Raw genomic sequence first — 26,242 nt, 5'->3', positions numbered from 1 at the left:
TGTGTGCAAAGGGAAGCTGCACGCAATATTCTTTTTCTTATTTTCAAAATTCAATTCGTAAATTTATTATCCTTTGAATTGGTGAATTATATTCAGTTTTTTTTCAGAATAAAAACAATTTCTCAAAGTATATCCTAGAAATTCTACTGTCTGCCAGTAACAAACGTTGAGTTTGAGACTTTCGTAAAGTATTGTGTGTAACGGGGTCGTAAAATCGGTCAGGCTTCAAAGTTCACACGAGAGCCTGACCAAGTAAATTTACCGAAACCGGAGAAGACAGAGATACGAGACCTCAATCAGGGCGTGTGTGAAGTGTATCTTAGTTTTGATTTCATCTTTCATCGTGGAAATAAGAATTTGGTGAGAATGTTTATAGAGATAGAATGATTCTAGAATGGATTTCATATTAGAGGAATTCATAGAATTGATTAAATTAAATTTGAAAGAGATATGATTAATTTATAACTATATATTTTTTTTAAGATTTTTTTGTATTTGGAAAGTATATTTTGCATAAAAGAATTATATTATTATGCAGTTTCAATTTATCCTGTCCTTCTATCAAGAAGAAGGATCATTTGTTTTCTGGTTATCTTAATTGTAAAGTAATTTTGTAATTATTATAATATTATTACTATATTGTTAGAATGATAACTATAATGGTATCATATTAATATATTGAAGAATTTTTCATAATATTTTTAAAATGTACAAGTGACAAGATATTAATAAATTTTCTTTAATATAGTAATAATTTTAATCATAACAGAAATGAAATTTTATAAATAATTTTTTCCAAAGTGGATGATCTAATTATTCATGTATAATATTTCATATTAAATTTTTAAATTTTAAAAGAGAAAAGATTTATTTTAATATTAATTCATTAATATCGTTAGTTAAAATACATTAATGTTTTTTTCAATTTTGGTATTTTAATATGATTCCAATTGAAATGTTTTATAACTGAATTCAATATAAATATATAAACACGTATTATATTATCCCGTGCTTTAAAATAATATTATCTGGTACATAATACAATATCTGATTTCAAAATTCGCGAGTTCTTAATTTTATTAAAAAAGCAAACATTTTAAATTATCCAACACATATCGCGTTTAATTATTCTAAAATTATTTTCTTCTTCTTTTTTTCAACTAATTTTAGTCTCTAAATAATAAAAAACCATATTCTCGTATTTCAATTATCTCTCTTTAATTGGTTCGCACAGAATTTATTTTCTTCTATTCCATTTCCCGTTTTATCGAAAGCAAATTTACCGTCATCGAATTTTATTTTTCCACGACTCGTGCCTTCAATGAATGATAAACGAGCTGATCGAAGGAACAACCGACAAAGGAACGTGACACGAATGGAACCCTTTTCAATCGCCATCACTGATGGATTAAAGAACGTTTTAGATGTAGTTTGATATATATTAATGAAGAATTCTGTCAATACTTGTTCTAGTTGGCTCTATAATTTACTATTGCATCGTTCAAATAATTATCTTCTGACTGTACAATAATAATATATTAATATTTTTTGTTTCATAAATCTGATGTATCATGAAAAATGCAAAACAGTCGAGGATAATTATATAATTGTAGAAATAATCCTTTACATTTTTTTTTATTAATTTAAACAATTTCCTGATTATTATTATAATAAGATTTTAATTTTACAATTGCTGTGTTTCTAATATCATCAAACGCTTCTTTTCTTTATTTTTATTTGTATATTATATGAGCTGTTTAAAAAAATTCTTTCAATTATCATTTTCTAGAAACCTGCTCATACGTGTCAATAAGAATCTCTTGAATGTTATAATTCATTAAATATATTTCACAGTAATACATTAAGAATTTTCATACTTTTTTTAGAATTTTTATACTATATTATTCATCCCCTGTAATAATAACGTGTAATAATTATCATTGATCATTATATCATTGATCATAATAATAAGATTCAAAGAACAATGAAAAATAAAAGATACATAATCTTTTTTCAAAAAGTGCTAAAAATTATAAAGAATTTCCAAATTTTAAAAAAAAATCACGAACTCTTTTTCTCTCGTCATTCTACTTGACCCATTCTACTTAAGAAGTTACGTTAAAAGAATATCGTTTTTTATTGAAACAACTCGCTTAAGATGTCATCACCATTTATGTTAATACACCTCTTCGTTCACTGATCACACGGTGGTTAAATTGGCGTGTGACGAGCAAGATATATCGCATCGAAGGGCGCATATTTGTAATTTCCGTAGCGAGCTGACCATAATCCCACGCGTGAACGAGTATTCCGCTCTGCGTAACTTGTACCCAAGCTGCGAGCACAGAGTCAGCCGAGTCGTTAATAACTTTATGCGGTTAACGTGTCTGGAATTGCATTATTAAGCGATAACCGCCATCGTTTACAGGGGAATATCGATAATTCGCGTCCATTGGGACGTTCCTCGTTAAGTCGGGTTCGTGTCGTGAAAGAAAGAGCGAAGACAGCATCTCAGGTCTCTGTCGATGATGGATCAAATAAAAAAGTTCGTTAAAGACTTCGTTTTCGATGTATCACGTCCAAGGTGGTCAGAAGACAAAGGTAATTTAATAATGAAAGTTGGGGGACAGATAAGCTTGAGCTTTTGTGGTGATAAAATATATGTGTCGTATATGATTTTTTTTATGAAAATAGCAAACAATATATATATTTTAGACAATTTGAAAAATTGTCACGATATTTTCGTGATCGAAAGCAAAATGACTGGTTTATATAGAATGCAGGAGGCCATCATCGTAAGATTCATCATCAGAGAATTCACGTGGAGGATAAACATTGCTTGGATAAGTTGCTTGTCCACGTTCAACAAATATGGTGGCTATCGTGCAAGCACATGAACACAGAGGACTACATAAATTTCCATAATTTCCATAATTGAGAATTTAGAAGACGGATTATCATATATAAGATTACGATATTTTGAAGGGATGTATGGTTTACATTGTCCAATCATTTCGAATTCGATGATTTCAATGCACACATTTTTATAGAATTATACTTATTTGAAAAAAAAAAATAGAAAATTTGTTTGTTAGCTTGCAAGCATTTGTTTCTTAAAATAGATAATATAAATTATGAATTATAAGGTATAATCTTCTAAAAAAATTTTAACAATTTTATAATTTTAATAGAATAATAATATGATATATAATGAAAATTTTTGTGTGTGTGATTATAATTTCGTGATTAAAAGTTATATAATTATTAGAGGATTGTATAGAATATAATTTACATACTTAATATTCATATATTAAATATTTGCAACAAATAAATATAATACTATATGATTTTATTATTTTCATTTCTTTTTTTAAAAATTGTAACAGATGCTAATTAATAACTAGAAATAAATAGAATAAAACAACTCAGCACCGAAACATACTTTTTGTAACACGACTTAATGGGAGGCTTCAATTCTCTTGATTGCAATTCGTTTCGAGAATTTGGATCACGCGTCTTTCCTTGAGAATTTCGATTCGTTTCCAGTCAGACACGATCCGGATAAGAGTTCAGGATCACGTTTCAACAAGATTCGAGAACCGGAAACCGCGGCAAGATGCATCGGCTGCAAGTGGCAAACCGCCAATAACATCGAAACTTGTTGGTCAGGATGGGATCAGGGAAAACGGACAATTAGTTCCTTGTGATTAGTTTCGAGTGTCCATTTGACGGTTTCGCGGTTACGTAACACGCGTGTTGATGCGTGATCGATTAATATGCAAAACCGAGTTAGAAAGGTTTCACCTACGATGTGGGATTGGATAATAATTTGGATAATAATTTTGGGATCGAAGTTATGGATAACCAAACAATACGAATAACAACCACAACTTCTTATAAATATAATTCGGATAATGGAAATTCGATACTTGGTAAACAAAAGTCAATGAAGATTACGATATTAAATAAGATATTAATTGATTACAGATTTTTAAATGAATAAAACGTATACAAATATTCGATTAATATACACAAAATATATAATAAATTATATCCCTCATATGTCATCATTTTATATCTCAATAATAATCTCATTATATTCACGTAAACTCGCAAATAAATTTCGACTTTTCATGTACAAATTTTGTCATTAAAATCCACTCAGGAAATAGAGAAAATTATGCCAATGAAGTCCCTTTTTGATTTATCCCGATATCTCAATTGGTTGTCGAGATATAAGGATTTAAAGGATCATAGCGTTGCGAAAATTATGAATGGATCCGCGACATAGTGACCTACTTATTTTTCCTGGAAATGCTTACTATGCATTTCTAGGAATCGCGTCTGCCGCTTGTCTGGAGTTTGGGATAGGTCAGCGAGACGAGGCGCGAGCGAGGGATCCGAGTAAACGATAAGGACGGAGATACTAAATTGTGAAAAATTATCTTTTTCTTTACATGATGATATCTCGGAAACCGGAAGTCGTTTCGAAACAAATGAAGAAGCATTTTAAAGGGCAAACTTCTATGCTTCCAGTGATCGTTCATTCGTTGACCGGAAGTTATTATCTTTCGAGTTATTGCGGTTTAAAATTTTGCTAATTTTAATACGATTTAATTGACTTTAAGGTAAATGTTTGAAAAGTATTCTTTTCTTTACACAATGATATCTCGGAAACCGGAAGTCGTATCGAGACAAATGAAAAAGCATTTTAAACAACAAGGTTCCACGCTTCTAATGATCACTAATTCGTTAACCGGAAGTTATTATTTTCGGAGTTATAGCGGTTTAAGTTTTTACTAATTTTAATAAGATTTAATCAGGTTTGAGGCAAATGATTAAAAATTTCAAAATTGAGTTACATTCTATTGATATTTTATCTCGTTAAAGGCTGTGTTATTGCTTTGTTGCTATTTTAAAACATTAGTGAAGTGATAATTTACATAACGATTAACGAATAAACGATTCGATAAATAAGTAGCAGCGCAGCTGGTGCGTTTAAATGATGTTTTATCGCAGAGATGAGTCTCATAAATCTTCTGCACTGAATGTACCAGATTTTATGATAGCGATATTTCTATTAGAAGTGGATACTATAGAGAACAATTCTCTGATTATTCAGAGAGGATTATCAATGGAAACGAATAACATTCAGAAAAATTTATTCCAATCTTTTCACAATTTATTTTGTAAATTTATAATTAACAATATAATTAACAGAAATTTATTCCTTTTATATTTAAATATTTCATTACTCTACATTTATAATATATTTTCATTAATATTTATTAAACATTCCCTTTTTATTTCTAAAATAATTTTAAATAATATAGAATTAAATAATATTAAATTTCTCTTTAATATATAATTATATATAAATATATAATTACTACTACTATTAGCTTTTGATTAATATCTGTTACACAATTTTACAAAAATTCTTAATATCTACAATATTCTTACAGTTTATCCAAATTTTTATAAAAAAATTTTTAAAATTTTCTACAATAATTATAATGATATACATTGAGGAAAAAATTCATATTATTTTTATGAAAATATTTATGGACAAAATATTCAAATCTAGGCAAAATCTTAGGCAATATATTACTCTTTCTCATCAGAGGAAAAAAATGTGAATTCGTTGTTTTTACGGCACGACATTAATCTTTCGATTAATTCCGATGCAGAAAGAATGCATTTGCAAAGGGGATTTACATCTGGGGATCAAGTACACGGATTTGTCAGGAGAAACGTTCGCCGTATTCTTGGTTGGCCGGTTTGCGGCCCACAAATGTTCACTTTGCCGATAAATCACTTTGTTGCACGGATCATTTACGGAATTGCTCCAAGATCGCTAGTTACACCTGTGTAGAAATCGGTGACACGAATTGTGCGAAATATGGCGCGAACTCGGATATACTCTCTTTACGTGCGCATTTCCGGTTATTTTATGTTGATAATAGAATGTACTTTGATGAGAGATTGAAGAATAATGTAAATTAAAATATGAGGAGGATCTTTAATAAGAGAGAAGCAGATTTATTTGTAACAATTTTAGAAAAAATAAATGATAAAAATTATAAAATTGTTGCTTCCTTGATTTAATATTTAAAAAGAAAGAAAATGCAGGAAAAAAATAAGGAAACAATATGAATAAAATATGGTATATAATCATTCATAATCATTCATAAAGAGAACAAGAATTTTGATTCAAAATGTTTTAATAAAACTTACAATTTAATAAATAATAAATATTTTTGTAAAATATAATATGATCAATTTTATTTTTGATATTTCATTTCTTTTTTATTTTATTGTATGTATGATTAATTATTTTTATTTAAACAAATATTATTATTTTTTTTATTTAAAAAATATATTTCCTTTCAAATTGTACATTGTACAATAAATTTCTTTTTTATGAATTTATTTTTCATTATTTTTTCCTAATGTACTATAAGTTTAAACAAATTATTCATATCATAATTAGAATATAAATAATAATGAATATAAAATGAAACTTATATTAAAACTTATGTTTCTATAACGTTTACCAATCTTATTGTTTATCAACCTTGAAATTTTAATTTTAGCCATTGTAATTCATGTGATTAATTGATGTAAGATTGGTGTAATTATTAAACAGAAAGTAGAGAATGTGATTATTAGACAAAGTATCATAAGATTCTCAAAAGAATATGTAAACGATCAAATATAAATCACATTACTGAAAAGATCTGGTTGTTATAATACATATTGTATAAGGCTGGAAGATTGTTGCTAATTTCAAAGTTCTTCAAAGTTTTCTCTTTTGACTGAAGTATAGTCTTATCTTGATCTACCAAATATGCTGTAGTTGAAGTGTGAATAAATCATAAATGGAAATTTTATCGTGTACCAGAATACATTAAGATGAAAATTGAAAAATAAATATATAATTTAAGAAATATATACAAAATAATAAGATGGAATAGATTAAATATAAAATTGATCTTGTTATAAATTGTAATAAAGTTAATTATAATATTATTTAAAATTTTCAACTTTGTTTAATTTTTTCATTTTAAAGGTTCATTATTCTTTTATTGTTAAAATATTTCTAGACCTATTAATCTTCCTAATTTTTTTTTTCAATAAATTTAAATTATCCTCACTATTATGTTTTTTTATTTGATATTATTTTTAAGATAAATAAAAGTATTATATATTATATTCATATCACTTAGTGATATTGTTTCTATTTTTTCAAATTCAATTACATTGAAACATACACATTATTGGAGAGAATTGTTTCTCTACTTTCTATTTTCTTCTAGAATATTAATCTTCGATATTATTGGAAAATGACATCTTTCATCGAAAGCCCAGATATGGCATTAAAGTGAATAGAAAATTCTTTAATAAGAATTTATTTCATTTCATATCTCAACCAATATTTTCAAAATGAATCAAAATGAAACCTGCAGCATCATTTCTTTTGATCTAAGCTCATTTAATTTTTTTCGCTTAAAATAACATGAAAAGCTACGTTTTCTAGTTCCTTGGATTTGAAAAAAATATAAATAGTTAATGAAATAGCTCAATAGAAAACGTTTATGATATGCACGAATTATTAGTTTTTTCACTCTTTTTGGTAAATCACTACAAGAGATCTTATAATATCACATCTTTTAGTGATTTTTATTCAATGAATTACATTAAAAATATTATATAAAGATCAAATTATAATCTAGTTAAATATATAATCATGAAAACTTAAGAATTTCTCAAAGATCGAATTAGTATAAAAATATTTTTTACATAATGTTTTCATATAGACTTTTGCTAATAAAATTTTGATTAATCATTAATTTTCTTGCATATTTTAATATTAATATTTTGTTTTACTTTTTACTCTAATAAAAAATATTTTATTTACACGAAGAAATATTTATTTACATTTGCTTTAAAAGTCAAAAGAGTTATGTTAAAAAATAATATAAAAATCTTACAACATACTACATTTAGAAAGACCCATTAAAGAGAACCAAATATGTCCGTTATTTATAAATTTGTCAAAAAAAAAAAATCCTTAAAACAAAGTTACATGATTCAGGTCACCTATCCATCATACGTTACATTTTTTAAAATTGAAGTTAAAATTAATGGATTTGTCTAAGAAGCTTAGCAGTTTTTTTTACCAGCTGCATTGATCGATTTATACAAAAAATATATTTTCATTTCGAAATCTCATCAAAGAATTATCTTGAAAAAAAAAAAAACACTCTTCCACTGCAGAAATTTCTTCAAATAACATTTTCTTCAAATACAACATTTTGGCGAGAATTATATTTCCATAAAACCATAAATATCATTATACAATTATTTGCTATTATGATGCTTTATCACTTCACAATCCAGAATTTCAATTTTCAGGATACAAGCAACAGTTGTCACAGAGTTAAATGAAATTTATCCACGAAAATACAGTACAATTTGTTTCGCTTCATCTTTCTTTTCCATATACTCGAGCATAAAAGTCTCGAACAATCGCGTTTCTTGATGCAAGGTGAGAAAACGTCAATCTCGTAACATAAGGGATGCTCGCTCGCGAATCTCGTCCAATCCTTTGTCATGCTAATGCCCAATCAAATGCACTTTCCACGAGAGAGGGCGAGATGTCACTTTTGCTCGGTCTTAACAAGGTATGCATTCGCCCCGTTATTTATCCGGTTAATGAAAATTCGGTGTGGCCGAGCTGCTTGGAATTTACAGCGGCATAATATCATTATGGAAATTTCATTCATGGACGCAATAATGGCGTGCCTAAAGAGCTACATTTTTGCCTTAAATAATAATCTCTTGACTACGGCGAAAATTGTCTTCGAGTGAGAGGGAACGACGACTCGAGTTTTCTTCAGGGTGAATATTATTGAGATGTGCTCTTCAATTAGTGAAAAATAATGGAACGCTCCTGCCTTCCTCTCGATTTTAATAATGACTTTCGGCTGGAAGTATGTATTATAGGTTCTTCTCTTTTTATTGTTGGCACGTAGTTTTTGGTGAATATAATTTAAGGAATTTTTGTCGATATTAGAATAATTAGTTTCTTTTTTTTTTCAAGAATAAATGTTCTGTCTGCAATCCTTTTTGTAAAATCCATTAAATAGTATTAAAAAGTTAGTAGATAAGTTGTAAGATAATTAAATTATTTTAACATTGTTTGACTTTGTGTTCATCATTACTTATTGCCATAATCATTGAAATAATAAAATTAATTAAAACTCTACTATTAAATATATTTGTATTAAATCATAATTTAATGATAAATATTAAAATTATCATGTTTAATATTAGTAGAATCATTGAAATAATCTTTAATCATTGCAATTTGATCATTGTAGTATTTGTAAAAATTATTAAAATTCAAATAATATCCATCTTAGGAAGATATATTACTCATCTTGCCAATGTCTATAATGCTACATGATCTTTCTCATGTAGCGAACTTTCAATCGACATTAAACTGGGAAGGAAACTCTCACACGAGGGACCGAGTTTGCCCGGTGATTAATTACGGAACAGAAAGAACTCGAGATCCGAGAAAAAGAAAGGGGTTAAAGAATGAAGGATGGTGCATTCTGATAAATCGACTTCTGTCAAAATATTATCTCGAGAAACTTTTTCTTCACTAGTGGAGAGGATTTCTACTGGTGCAGCATTAGCAACAATGGAAAAAAATTATAGATTTGAAGACCTTCCCTCTTGTATTAGCTAAGAATTCTCAAACAATTAGAAATAGGATATTTTTATTTCTTATATGTAGATAGTAGGATAATTTACGATAGATATTGAATTTATTGAAAATCATGAAATATTTTATATAAATGTAAATTAGCATATCTTTGGTTAGGAAGATTAATAAGTTTATAAATTTTTTAAATAAATACGATTAATCCAAAGTTAATATTGAATTTTTTTTAGAAATTGTAATATTATTTTGTTTTCAAAATGTGTTGTAATTTTATAATATCATAGTAACAATTTATTAAATGAATAATCTCTGGAAATCGTTAAAATTTCGAACAAACTACTATCAATTTAATTAATATCTATTTAAATAATAAAAATAATTATTTCATTATTCGAAAATTTATGTCCCCCTATTAGCAAGAGGATATCTTATTACTATAATTAAATATTTTAAAGAAATCTTCATCACAAATGCATCAAAATAATTACAAAAATAATCACTCGATAATAAACGATATTAATCTCGTATTTCACATATTACAATTAAAAACGAGAGAAACCAAACATAATAGCGTTAAAGTCCACGGTCTAAGCGGACAAAGAATAATCCCCCATTAAGAATGAACGAAGTTTTCACAAATGTTACAATTTGCGAACAACGCGAACGTTAATTCCACTTAAGGTGACGTGAAATGTTTGTTCGCCTCAACTTCGTTTTCGCCCATAGCGCTATGCATCAGCAAATAGAGGGTAGAGGGCGCCACTCTGCACGCTTCAAACTCCCTAGAGATTCAATATTTTCCCCCAAAGCTCGCGAATTATCAAAATATCATGGTGATCATAACACCAGTGGATTTCGTTTCAGAAGTTTCGGTTCGAATCGAAAATTCTTTTCTCGTCACAAGAGTTAGATTTCAGGGTTTAAACCGATCCAGAAACGTACAAATCGCGTCGCGTGAAGAGACAACAATGGCGGAAAACGTGACGGCGGAAGGACAAAAGGGAGACAACGCTGATAACAATGAGAGGATACCGGGAAAACGGAGGCGCAGATAGCAACGAGATTCGATCTTTCTTATTCAGATTTCCTGCGGGAATTCTTCTTCCGTTTACTCGCGAGACTAACTCGTAATTACTTGCCGAATGTGAATAGATAGAAGAGATGAAGTATGATTGTGGTGAGTAGGATTTGTAGTGGGCAAGTTTCAAAAGAATTTGTCAGCCATGTTGTGATTTAAAATTTCGTAATGATGGTTTGAGAATGTTAATGAAAAAATTAGTAATGAAATTTCCTTTTTTTCTACTTTTTTTTCAAAGTACTATTTCATTTTATTTATGATTTTATGGATTTATGAAATTGATCTGTTGAATTATAACAAATTTGTTTCAAATTTTGTTATTAAAGTAATTGATAATTATCTATATCTAATCGATTGTATTGAATTTAATTAATAGTGTTGAGAGATGTACACTAATATAAATTTTAAAAAGAAGAATAACAATTGACAGATTGTGAAAGAGAAAATATATAGAGTAATGATACAAAAATTGTATTCTTATAAATTGTGGTTCAAAATAAAATTAAGAGAAAGATTGGATGGAAAATATTTTGGAAGAAAATTAAACTTGAAAACACATCAAGTATATATTAATTTAATTAACAATTAACTAAATAAAATTTGATAATTAATAGAGGATTAGAATGTAAAAATATGTAAAAATTATTGAATTTTTGATATTAGAAAATAAATTTTTTAATTAGATTTTTTATTATCTCATATAATTCATGTAGGAATGAAATTCGACCATATTTATGATTTTTTTTGATTCATACTTGAATAATTGAATTCAGGTAGTAGAAGTTGAGACGATTGGGCGCTATATAAAATTTCGTTTCAATAAATGAAATTCAGTTTAATGGAGTTCTACTGTACGTATCAGTTTGTTGTATACGAAATAGATTTGACAAGCGCGTGAAATCTTTGGGGATTTAACGCTAAATGTAATACGAATAAAACTTGAATTTTGTCATGTAGAAAGATAGAAATCTATAAAAAAAAATATATATAAATTTCAAAATTGAATGATAAAATATGAAAATATTCCTAATTTAATATATTATAATAAAATAATAATTTCTTTTGTTGCAATATTATTGCATTTTTTGTTAAATACAAAATTTTAATTATACTACCCAAATATAACTTCAATTTATATTAAATAATAATATTTTATTTTGAAAAATGCTTTTTTTAAATTTGCAAACAAATTCGTATAAAGAAAAAGATTTTACTTTCAGAATTATTTACAGAATCATTTATAAAAGTCTTCCAAAATTCAAATTTTTGATGGCATTAATAAAATGTTAAATTAATTAAACAAAATAATAAAAATAAATAATAGTATTCTTGCATTTCCTTGTTCCATTCTTCCATTGCATTTTTTCTTCAAATAAGAATTTAATTTATCTGATTATACAAAGAGTATATTACTACTCTAACTAAATATCTTATTAAATTATTTCACAAAGAGAATTCTAGTTCTAAATAAACAGTTTGGTTAATTATAACGAATTCTTAAATGAAAGACGAATATCTACTGTGATTTCAAAGCATCGTATTTCAATAATTACACATAAGAACGGCCATTATTTAGTTCCATGGATTCTAAAGTTTGAGACATAGTTACATCTTATTGTGTTTCAAAGCAGAGTTTCAAGAAGTTATAGATGTTAGTTTGTACAGGAAATTCCTCGAAACACGGAAATTTCTCTGTACAGTATAGATAGGCGTAACATCTTGAATTTTGAGATAATAATTCAAATATAAATTAAAATAATAAAATTCGAATTATCTTTTATGTGATAATCAATCTTAAGATTATAAGAATTTATTTGGCAATTTTTATAATAATAATTACTAGTCGATAGTAATTAGAATCTGTATCAGAATTATTCATTGTCGGATAGCTTAAGATATATTGAAACCAAGTGCTTGGCATATTGCCATTTTCATCCCGTGATTGAAAATATCTCAGGAACGAGGCCATTATATAACTTGCAACTAAAAATTTGATTGATTCATTAACCAAATGTATCGAATTTGGAAATACAGTGCACTAAATATTCCAATTCAATTTCTAAATAGCGATTCTCATATCATTCACATAATTTGATACTTTAAATATCAAATATTATAATTTGAAAATTCTAATTAAGAATTAGCCACAATTTTGACTCTCGTTTCATTCTGAGTAATAAAATCTTTCTTTCATTTGTGTAAATCATCCTGTATACAAAAATTTCTAATTTATTTATTTTATTTTAAAAAGAAAAAAAATCTGTATATCTAAAATATCGAATATCTATCTTAAGTTAAAAATATATCCTAAAAATATATATCTTAAGTTAAAAATATTAAGATAAAAATATAAAAAAGGATCTTCACATCTTTTTCTCCAGTTTATTGTAAGACAAATTTCAAAATTTAACTGGATAAAGCAAAATTGCTTTTCAAATAAAATATCATATAAAACATTTCATATAAAATCCTAAAAATCTGGAAATCTACATTCTTAAAATCTTTAAGAAAAATAACATGAATTCAATATCAAATTCGCAAATTGTAATTTAAAACATCAAACGACACAAAGTAACTTATCCCAAACTAAAGATACACCGAAGATTCTCTCTCAAGATTCTCTTTAAACTTCCTATAAGCTTCTACTATAACACAGCCCTCGAAATCTCCAAGATGTTTCCCTCTACGTGAAAATTATAGTAGACGAGGGCAATTTTTAATAAGTTCCACCTCCAGGGCAACCGCACAGCTCTGACACACATAGTCTTGACAAACGAGCCACGAGTTATGTTTTAATTGCACCATTTCTCGACTCTATACGATATATCTTGCTCTTTGCCGTGTCCTTTTGCAATCACGGACACCGGTACGTGTGTCACCGACACATTCCTCCGGTTCTCAAAGGGATTTGATTATGCAACGTTTCGCGTTTTGCCCCTACCTTCGGTATGGAAAGAGCTTTCAGGCCATTTTCTGCGCGTCGCGCTTCTTTTTTCGTCGCCTCCTTCTTTTTTTTCGAGAATTATGCACACATAGAAGCGTTCTTTAATAAATTACGTAGCCACTTCAACGGATTTATTATCTTCGCTGAGAGATTTAGCAAGTTCGTGAAATGGAGGAATTTATTTCGTTTGATTTATTTTTTCTTTTGCTTTTTTTTTGGAAGGAGATAGAGAATGATTGTTTCTTGAAATTTGAAGTAATTTGGATAACGTCATTTATTACGCTCGTAAAGAAGAAATATTCTTAATTTTTGTTTTATTTTTGATCAAATGGTTGAAAAATTTGGGATTATTTATAATTTTCAATATTTTTGTAAAATTTAAAGAAGATTTGAATTTTTGTTTTATTTTTGATCAAATGATTGAAACATTTGGGATCATTCATAATTTTCAATATTTTTGTAAAATTTAAAGAAGATTTGAATGAAATATGTTTAATTAATTATTAATATACATTACATAGTAATAATTTATATATTATAATATATATTATTATTTTTTATTATACTCTCATGGCTAATTCTTCAGATATGAATGTAATTGAGAATGTCTTAATTTAAAACAGTTAATATATAAAAAAAGCTTTTTCTATATATATTATAATTTATGAGTAAAACTGTTTTAGATATAGATGTAAAATAAATAGAATTTCTGTATATGAAGAATATTATTATTATCATTATATAATTCTGTGTATAACACAATATCAATATCATCAATTATTTTCTTTTTACTTACTTCTTTATACTTTTTACTTTTTACTTTTACTTTATTGATATTTCTAATCCTATACAATTCTTTATATTCTTTATATATTCTTTATATCCTGCAATTGTTTTATTTGTGATTTTTATTGTATATATTTATTGTATGTGAAATTTTTATTCTCATAATATAAATTGGAAGAAAGAACTTTGTAAGAAAGAATCTTTTTTGAGGATAAATTTAAGATTTAATTACAAAGACCTTTATTGGCATCAAGAAAGTTAAGATACTTAATTAAAATCAAACAGAAAATTTAACTATCCTAATAATTTCTTATCTTTACTTAAGTCTTTATACTAAGTCTTTCAATGTAGTTTTCATATAATTCAATTGCTATTTTGCATATCTCATCTTTATATATACAATATCAATTTATATTATCCTACTGTTTTAATATATTTCACAAAAATATTTTTTATCCTAATTGTTTATTTCTATGCATTATATAACATTTGTTAAATTGAAAAATTAAAAATATGATGAAAGTATTAAAAACAATATCATTTGCAATAATATTTCAATTTTAATATAATAAAATATTTTGCTCCCTTTAAAAATATTACAATACAAACACATTATACAAATTTCTTCAATTTCATCAAACTCCACCAAATTCTATACAATCCTTTCTAAAAATTATCTCAACTTGTCAACATCTTAAGTTATAACATGAAATTTAAAAATTTCAATTTTCAAACAAAAATTTTCAACGTCATCGAACAATCTAATTCCAAAATTATTTGTAATAGATACAAAACTACTCTCCAACCCTCGAAACGTGGAATCTCGCGAGAATCTCATTGGCCAATACCAAAATCACAGAGAATACACAGACTGCATCACCGTCCATTTCAAGCGTTCTTTGCCCGCTTCCAATCCCATCGCGGAAATCGACAAGAAATTAGAGGATTGTAACATCGGCCCTCCCAGCATCCCCGACTGCATGCAGATCCCACGACTATAATCGGAATTTCTAAGGAGAATCTTATTTCTGGACCGGTTTCGAGCGGAATCCATTTTACATCGAGTTCTGGCTAAGGCTACGGCGATGATGAAACTCGGATGGAATGGAATTTCTATGATATTATACTCTCGCTCCTTCCGACCAATAGCCTATAGCGCTCCAGCATTAGATAAGAATAGATCCACACCGGTCCAATATTCCGGATAACTTGATATTATCAACGATGTTTTGGAAATTCGACGAATTACGACCGTTTCGGGAAATTCTATCTTCTATCTATCTCGCTGGTAGTATCCCTGTTTCTATTTTTATCGATCAAGATTGTTCCTATATTCTATCCAGCTATTCGATCATCGTGATATACATGAATGATGAACTGTCTTATGCAAGGAAATTCGTTATATAAAGCACGTGGAAGCATCAATAACTCTTTTGTCGATGGGAGATCCCTTTAAGAAAATAAGATCAATCTCCAAGTTTTAAAATTTTGTCAAGTTCAAAATTTTATTCTGGGAATCTCTCTTACAACAAGATGATAAAATTATTTCAACTAAATTATTTTATCTTCTGTTTTAAAATTTTTGCAAAATGGAAACATTGGGCATTAATTTCATACTCTTAAAAATACTCTGCCAGAAAAGAATTACGTATAATTTTCATTATACTCATATATATATATACATACATAAAATCTCTATTCCTTATTATAATAAAAAGAAATAAGAGGATTCACATAATTATTATTCCTCAACCTAAAAAATCATTCTCTTCACCTCCGCAATTAATCTATCGAAGCAGCACACGTGAAGGCCTAGGAATGAAATCGCGAAGTCTCTATATATATATAATAATCGAGGAAGGCTGATGAAACTTTCTCGATCGAGTAAAAATCACGCCACATGCGGTGTGTCCATGCGCATCCCCAAAGGGGACGTGGATGTGTTGTCGAGACGGTGGCATTTTCACGGTGTTTTCCAGGGACGAGGCGGTGTGTGCGTGAAAATTATACGCTCACGGTATCCACGGGGGACACGCAGCATGCAGGCCACGTCCGTATTTGTATGTATACACGGGGCCGCTTGTGTACATAGCGGCAATTGTGCACGGGGAACAACGTTGTCGACGAGAGCTCGAATCCCTGCCAACATCGATCCTGTCGTTGCCCGCGATGGGTCCAATGGAAATTCAATTTCCCTCCCTCCTTCTGCGCACCGAAATTTGTGCTTTCTCAGAAATCTCCGTCCGCCTTCGCATCATTCCTAAGGGAGAGGCTTAAGCTTCACGGGTTAAGGTGGTTCTCAATGATTATTTTTTCTTTTTTCATCTCGAGATGGAAGTTTGGATTAGGAGGATTAAGTTATGAAGAATAGAATGTTAGAATGTTGGGAATAATATGTTGCGATGCAGATTTTCAATTCGTATATAAATAACACATAATTGAAGATTTTGTAAGATAGAAAGAGAGAATCGTTGAAGAGAGATTTTAAATAATATTTATAAATAATTGTAAGTTTTAGAAATGAATTGGATTAAAACTTGTATGGAAAATTTATTTAAACTTATTGTGCAATTTAAATTATTTTAGGAAAGCATCCTTTTTTTTCTTCTATTTTTATTGATAAAAAATATTGGAAAAGTATTAAGAAGAATTTTTTGATATTTTGTTGTTAAATAAAAAAAAAGAAGAGAATGATTTGTTATGGCTATCGAAGATTATCGTGTACTATTATTTTTTTGTGTACAGATCTGTTGCAGCACGGTTTGCAATAGATATTTTTTTCGTATAAAGTTGAAGTTTACGAGCACGTATAGTTTGACAAAAAAAAAAAACAGAATTTGTTTATTTACCAGTGAATTGAATTCTCGATCCTTTCGTTTTACATCGTGTTTTGTGTGTAGCTATCTTCACAGACTTCTCTTATCTTAAAAAAATTACATATTTTATTATCTTATTATTATTTCACACAAAATAAATTTTTCAGATTTTTATTTCGATAGTTAAATTGAAACTGCATAAAAAGCCATCCCGATTTAAATAGCAACTGGTTTTTAAATAATTATCGTATCTTCCAATTTGAAAATGAACATTCCTTCTTTCAAAGAAGGAGCAAATTCCAAATGGTGCAATTAATCCAAACAATAATGCACGTTTCCAATGTTTCCCAATGATATTAGAGCTTGCAAACACTTCAATCAATCTAAGACCACTGTTAATAATTCCACTGACAATCTACCATACATTATGAAAGATCAGGTTGGAGAGATCACGTTGGTAAGATTCATGTTTAGAGCACGATAAACGAGGGAAACGTCTGGAAGTAATTCGCCATAAATCTATCAGAACTCTGGATTATTTCGTGTGAAAAGTGTTCCATTCGACGAGGCGAAGCTCCACGTCGATATTAAAGAGTTAAGAACGATCGTGCTCAACGAGTGAAATAAACGAACACAATCACGCGAGACTATTGAAATAAACATATATATATATACATGCAACGTGGAATGAAATCTGATTTAGTGTAGGTAGCCGGTCATTCGGAATCGATATTTCTGGCGGATCGGTTTTTATTACGAGTCGATTCACTCGAAGACGTCTTTCGATTACGCGTCGAACGAAAAATAGTAAAACGATCATTTTCATTAAATCGTGCCGATCGTTCAAACGTTTTTTTTAAAGGAAACGAAACGACGAGGGACGATTGCATGATGAAAAGGATATATAGGGACTGATGATAAAATGATTTGACAGAAAGTTAAGTTTAAATGAATTTGAAGATTTAAGAACATACATGTTTGTATTTATTCATGTATGGAAGATTGTAAATATTGTAATAAATTATACTCTGTGTAAATTATTATCTTTTGATATAAAAGTTTTCTTCCTTAATAAAAACTATTAAAAGAAAAATTTTGAAGTACATTTTTTGATATATTTTATTGATCAGATAAATACCAATGATAGATTATCATTTTTTTATTATTTTCTTAATAATATTAATCATGATTAAATATATGATTAATCATGATTAATATATATTATCTTGAATATTGGCTTTGATACTTACAATTTTTTATGAAAAAATCACGATTGAAAAAATATTTTCTTTAATAATTTTTCTTTAGAAAATTGTTCTTAATGAATTAATGAATTAAAAATGAAATATTTATTACTTTAATAATACCTTTTTCTTCTTATAGAAGAAAAATATATAATATCAATATTTGTATTTTTGAAAAACCATTATGATTAAATTTCTTCCAAAAGATGTATGAAAAAACAATCTTTCTTTTTCATCCACTTCCATTTGTTTGAGCATATTCATAGATTGGCACACTTATTGGATAATTTCATAGATGTAAATACTTTCTATAATTAGTTTTTGATTAATAGAAATCATTTGAGATCTTGAAATCTCCAAAACTTGCACGACCAATATAAATTTCAAGGATTCGTTATTCGAAAAACAAGTATTTCTTTTTTAAAAGAGATTAAAGAATTTTCATTGTGTCGATTAATTTATGATTCAACGTTTACAAGATTCGATAAATATGTTTTTATTAATAAATTTCAAAAACTAATAGTATTAATGCTTTGATGAAGCAATAATTATGGTTTATAAATTAAAAATGTATTTTGAGAGATCATTTCATTTTTTAAATTATTTTTGTTCCCCTATTTTTTTCCTTAATTTGTATTTTTTTATTTCTCAGACTTTATTTTATATAGTTATTTGGAACATTATGGTATTTAGTATAAACCATAGACTTTAAATGGACTATAATACCGAAACTGTAATACTAATAATAAGGGAAATATGATATTCTAAACTCTTCATATTCTTTTATGCAAATGCAGTTTCGTTTTCATGAGACAATATACATTTTAATATATGTTTAGGGCATATTTTATACCAAACTATATAAGTTATATACAATAAATTGCGGTTTCCATTGCATATTAAATTTTTCCAGTGAAATATTTAATTATATAATATTTTTCGATTAAATTAATTTATTCCTTGAAAACCTTTAATTCATTATAATGAAACAATTTTAAAATGAAAAATATATATTATCATCTAATAGTTACAAAATATTAATCTTTGATGATGACAAATGAAAATAAATATTGATCACGATTTATATGTAACAATAAGATAAGCTATACGCAAGTTATATAATAAAATGAGATTTAAATAGATATTAAAATATGAGTGTAGAAATTGTTCGTGGATATTATATGCAAATTTTCTGTTTTGTACATTGCATACCATATCTTACAGAATTCCTGGACTGTCCCTAGACTGTCATCCACAGACTTTATATGCAAACAGTTTAGAGACAGTATTTGTATATTTGTAAATCTCTACATAACTCAACACCTTGACTGCAGCACGAATTTTATTCATTTTCACCCAGAACTCCAGAGAATTGTCGCTTATTTTAGCAAGAAAATTTTACAAAATTATAATATGCATACAAACAATAACACAATCTAAATAATTATAGAAACGTGGATATTATTTGTATGAATTCTTATCTGCTAATCCAGAAATTACATTATGAAAAATATAAACAGGATTTCTTGATCTATAAAAAACAATAAATGACTTTATCAATATTTTAATAAAAAATTTAATTTTGTAAGTACTCAATAGATAACTTACCAAGAAATAAATTCTAATTTTTTAATTTTATTTCCTTATTCGAATTTGCCAATTAATATTGAAATATGATTACGAATTTATCAATCTTCATTTTACAAAACATCTATATAAAAAAAAGAATCAACAAAACTCTCGACAAACTCTGTTCCTGTCGAATAAGATGATTTTGAGACTTCATGCTCGGAAACCGCAATTTATTTCCAAACAGTCTAATAATAATTAACCATGTGTCCACATGTGGCCGGGCCACAAAGCCATCCGCCGATCCCAGAAGGAATATCTCAAAGTCAATTGTTGCAACCTCATCAAGGATAGATAGGCAGCGGTCCAACTTCCAACCATGGCTGCGTATATAATGCACAATGTATTGTGCAGATTTTCCCCGCCGCAATTCGCGGGATGCAGCCGGGATCCAAAATTGAAATCACGCGACGCCCCCGATGGGAGTTAACGGAGATCGTGGTCGAGCATAAGGCGGCTGAAAATATCGATGGAACCTCGGCCTTCCCATAGATATCGCCATTTTACGAGAGAACCTCGTGTCTAACATGCCATCGACGTCGAAAAAATACGAAAGGCAGCTAACTGATTTTTCTCATAAAAATTCCGAAGAAACACGGAGAATATTTTTGCTTCTTCCCTCAGATGAATTTATTTAATAAGTGATTATTAGTGAAATATTGAAATTAGGAAACGTTCGAGTTATATCATTGAGATCATAAGTGAAATGGTTTATGTTATGTTGATTTTAAAATACGTAATGTTTTTTGAGTTAGAATTTTGAGAAATTGAAATTGAAATTATTAAATTGAGACAAAGATTAATTGTTCTGTGAGATATATGGATTAAAAGTAAATAATTTAATCGGACGACTCGTTTTAAATCAAAATTATGACTCAATGAGTTGGTTCGTAAAAATATTATTCTGAACAATTTAAAGAAAGAAATTATTGAATCACGTTGGAATGCGAATAAAATTTTTGTAATATCGTCTAATAATCACTGGTTGGATGAAATCGTGCGTAAGTAATAGCAGTTATCACTGTTAAATTCCATAGAAATCGTTCGATCCTTAATTAGTGACGTGGAATATCAACGTTCTAATGAAATCTTTCTAGCCTTTTGAATAATACCTATTCAAACTGGGTCTCTGTTACAATTATATAAAATATTCTTTATATTTTATTGAATAATCTTGAAAATATAAGCTATTCTATATTTCTATATACGTAGATAATATATAAGATAATATGTATTTAATTCAGAGCATGTCACAAATTTTTGAACAAATTTAATAATTGATATGAAAGTTTCTATTCTTATAAATATTTGCTCTTTTCTTACTATTCTATAGTTTTAATTTATTGTTATTTATTGAATATAACTAAAAGAAAATTAATATCACAATATTTTCTCAAGAATTTTCTAAAATTATTATATATTTTAAAACTTTTATATTTCTTTTAATGTACACACAAACTAAAAGATTAAACAATTGAATTTAAATATATTTAATGTATTTAATATGTGTTCCATTTTAAATAAAATAATACTTATTCCATTCATGAACAAAAAAATATTATCTTTTGAAAAATGAATACTATTAAAATTGAAATTTCAATAAACAATCTGATCACATTTTAATAATTGTTTTCCTTTTTCAATTACTGTATTTTATTTTCATCATTAATAAAAAAAACCAATATCGTTTAATGAGCTAATAAAAAAAATTCCATACATAATTGCATATGTACATCATCATTAAATATTCCCTTTCATATGCTAAATCAATTGCCAAAAATTGCCACAGTATTGAATTTGAAACAATTAAAGAACATACAAGCGTGTCACAAATTAAGGATTAAACGAAATATCATCAAATTCTTTTTATTTTTTTCCATTTACTTTTACTCTAAATACAATTGGTATAATTAACATTGTTGCAAAAAAATAAATAAATAAAACACATATTCTTGCAAATGAGAAAATATGTATACAAATACACGTATAATCCCATTCAGGAAGAATGAAATATTAAATTTTCCATCTCGAGAATTAAATACACGGAAATTCATAATGGAAATTTGGATATATCGCCAAATATATATTATATATTTCCATATATATATATTTATTCCTTCGAATATCTATTAAAAAAATTATCTCCAAATAAACCATTACGAGGATAATATCCTACGTGAAATATTCATGGAATATTTTGATCGAATTTATCGACGTGTTTAAGACCACGATATCCCATTTAATTCTCTTTAAATTTTCGAGTTTCATCGAAAAACACAAAGCGCGACAAAGAGTCTTAAAATAAATCTGCAAATAGATTAGACGACCTAAACGAAACTATTATACACAACTACCGTGAATACGCTCTATAGCACGAAACAATATTTCCAATCATAATCGAGAAGAATAATAATTTTCACCGTCCGAACAAAAGCAATTATCTCGAAGCGTTAATCAAACCAGGGTCGAAGATCGAGGAAGCTCAATACCAGGTCGATCTCATTAAAACACAAATGATTGATGAAACGAACCAGATGTTACGCAGAATCGATAATTCTCGACGCCGCCTGATTCTGATCGAGGAAGACAAGAATCGAAGAATGATATTTCAATATCACCTGTTTTCCTTTTGAGATTAAAAAAAATCTCTACTAAAACTCGTCGAGAAGTACATATAGTATCAAAAATTGTCATTGTCCATATTTTTGGGGAGGGGGGAAAAAAATATTCAAATAAATATTTATCGCAAAATTAAATTTTCTTTTGCCAACGTTACGTTTAAATTTTTCAAAACGATCAAAAACCAAAAAATCCATAAATATATCTGACGGACGTACTGACAATTTTGATATCATATCTCTCAATCCAAATCTATCCAAATTCCATTGTCGCCTAACTCTTAGCGGATAAGAGACACGGAGGAATCGTTGGAAGCGCGAATAATTAAGGGGAGAAACGTCGAAAACGTGTAATTAATATATTCGCAATGTCGTCCGGCCATACGAATCGTACATCGACGATCGATTTCGATTTAATCCGTAAAAAAAAAAAAAAAAAAGAAATTCCAAATACCTTTCCGTGACGGAACGCGAAAGAAACGCGGTATACAGCTCGATGGCGTTTCAGTGGCGATAGATAGATAGGTGGTCAACGTGATAAAATATATCGTAGAAACATAATCCGACTAAATCAATCAAACAGTCGCAAGACTCCAAGTGTATGTGTAATACATACATACATATACAAAGAGAGATAGACAGATATAGAAAGAGAGATAGATAGAGATAGACAGACAGAGTATACATATCGTGTGTATATATGTGACAATTCATGAAAAAGAATCAACGGAAGAATAGAAAACTAAAAAAGAAAAGAAAAAAAAAAAGAGAGAAACAAGGTGTATTATTGTTTGGCTGGTGTGATACTTGGCAGGCAAGGCATGCTACGAGTTACGTTACCTAAGGTGAGCTTCTCCCCGGAATCTGGCGGAAGGGTGAACCCCAGGAGGGCCATGCTCGATATCAGCACGCACGGCACGATCAGGTTGAAAAAATAGTATAGGGTCCTTCTACGGATCTGTATGGTGAATGTGACGTCGACGTAAGGCTCCGGACAGCATTGGTACGTTATCGTGTTCTTCTTGCCCGGCATTCCTGGAACATAAAGCGAGATTTAGTTAGTAAAGAACGGAAATTGTTGTAATAATTTGATAACAATTGTTGTAAATATTTGAAAACACGATTTTAATTAGGATAAATCTATGACAGATTGTTTTGAATTGAATATATTTTTTGAAATAATTTTCGATTAAATTTACTTGATATGAAACGTATAAATCAATAATACAAGATTAGCTAGTTAATAGTTCATAAATTGTTAATTGTTATACATATGCTTATTCAATGCAATTCGAAAAAGATTTTAAATATTAATATCATCGCATCATAGAATTTTTATTTTTGTAACATTCATATTATAGATTTCAATTTTTCTCATATGAATTTCAATATATTATAATTATTTCTATATATTATAATTATATAATTTCTATAAATTTAATAGTACCTTGACACAATATTGTGATAAGATTTAAAATGGCAAGTTTACAGAAAAGATTTTGGAATATATTTCGTACACAATCGTACGGTATTGCATCATTAGATAGACAGATCCTCGTTGAATCGAACGAAGCTCAGGGAGAAATTCAAATCATCCGCTACACACCTCTCTTGTTCCCGTTCATGCAACGCGCCGCTTTTGACCGCGTGTGAAAGTGAGTTTGGCGACTGTTGCACGCGACGGTGTAATTTGGCACGGTGCAAATTCCGATAGGAGTTTAAACACCCGTTGCGGGCCGAATACGGTAATTGTGTTAAGTGCTTACCCTTGGGAGATGCGTGTTTCACTGGTTTCGACAATGGATAGGAAATCGATATGAATTTTACGCCAGTCTTTTTCGACAATACGTAATTTCGTGCTATTCTTTTATGATAAAAAAGGAGCAGAGTTTTATTGTTTTAATGATTCGAGCAAATTGTTTGAATTTCAAAGTATCAAAATAAACAATATTTCTTTAAATTGATCATTCCCAAAAGAAATATCAATCGTATTAATTAATAATTTTAAGTTTGAATGCACAATGCATATCAAATATTGATAACTACTATTCTGGATGATAATATGAATAGTAGTTTCAAAGTATCAAAATAAACAATATTTCTTTAAATTGATCATTCGTTACTTCACAAAGGAAATATCAATCATATTAATTAATAATTTTAAATTTAAATACACAATGCATAAATATTAATAACTAATATCCTGAATGATAATATGAATAGTAGTTTCAAAGTATTAAAATAAACAATGTTTCTTTAAATTGATCATTCGTTACTTCACAAAGGAAATATCAATCATATTAATTAATAATTTTAAATTTAAATACACAATGCATAAATATTAATAACTAATATCCTGAATGATAATATGAATAGTAGTTTCAAAGTATTAAAATAAACAATGTTTCTTTAAATTGATCATTCGTTACTTCACAAAGGAAATATCAATCTTCACAAAAAATATTAATTAATAATTTTAAATTTAAATACACAATTCATAAATATTAATAACTAATATCCTGAATGATAATATGAATAGTAGTTTCAAAGTATTAAAATAAACAATATTTCTTTAAATTGATCATTCATTACTTTACGACAAAAATATCATTCTGGTTGATAATATGAATAGTGGTCACTCGTTTTCGACATCCTCAGTTTCGAGCATAACGCACAATAATGTTAACTTTATATTCGAGACAAATCTTTGTGCTTTTTTCGAACAAAATCAAGATTGCGAACGATACAACGGATCTCTAATCGTAAACGGAAAGAACAAATTGAGAGAGCTTGTGTAATTAACTTTCGACCTCTAATTTTGATCAAGCTGACTGTGGCGCGCGGATTACATGGCTCGCTAATTTTGCGAGCAACGTGCATCGCGCGCATGACACGAACTCTCAGACTAATTTCGAATTACGAGGGGGAAGCATGCATCGTTGGGGATAGCCGAGCATAGTCATAACTAGGAAAATACGAGCACGTTGCTTCGTGACTTTTGTTTAACTGTTTTCACGAGACGACTACATCTGTTAGAAATCTTATGGTGTCGTTTACAATAAATAAAATTATTGACAAGCGCTTTCGTGAATGAAACGATGCATTCTTTAATAAAATTTAAATTAATTTAATTAAATTTAAATTTAAAAAATAAAATTTTAATTAAATTTAAAAATTTAATTAAAGATCAGTGTATAGATGAAATTATTTAAATTAAAAAATTATGAGAACTTCGAATCGTTATAATTGCAAAGATATCATAAAATATTATTATTATTTATTTTTTATATTCGAGATGATAAATTTTTCTCATCAAGTCATCGATTATATCTATAAAGTTGTTTGACTTTCATAAAACAAGTACTTTCAACGATCCTATTCTACTTTATGT

General features: G+C 28.1%; 1 protein-coding gene across 1 annotated transcript in view; it reads right to left on the bottom strand.

The window, feature by feature from the left end:
* LOC122712746 (neuronal acetylcholine receptor subunit alpha-7) overlaps window positions 1-26,242 on the bottom strand; it is a 352,327-nt gene that overhangs the window by 94,903 nt on the left and 231,182 nt on the right. Inside the window, exon 7 of the mRNA XM_043932599.1 lies at window positions 23,692-23,886. Coding sequence (XP_043788534.1) covers window positions 23,692-23,886 — 195 coding nt within the window. The remainder of the gene's footprint in view (window positions 1-23,691; window positions 23,887-26,242) is intronic.

Source organism: Apis laboriosa, unplaced genomic scaffold (assembly GCF_014066325.1).
Source record: "Apis laboriosa isolate Shangri-la unplaced genomic scaffold, ASM1406632v1 scaffold20_cov151, whole genome shotgun sequence".
Classification (NCBI taxonomy): domain Eukaryota; kingdom Metazoa; phylum Arthropoda; class Insecta; order Hymenoptera; family Apidae; genus Apis; species Apis laboriosa.
The sequence above is the reverse complement of the archived record's forward strand: the minus strand, read 5'-3'. Positions and strand labels throughout refer to the sequence as shown.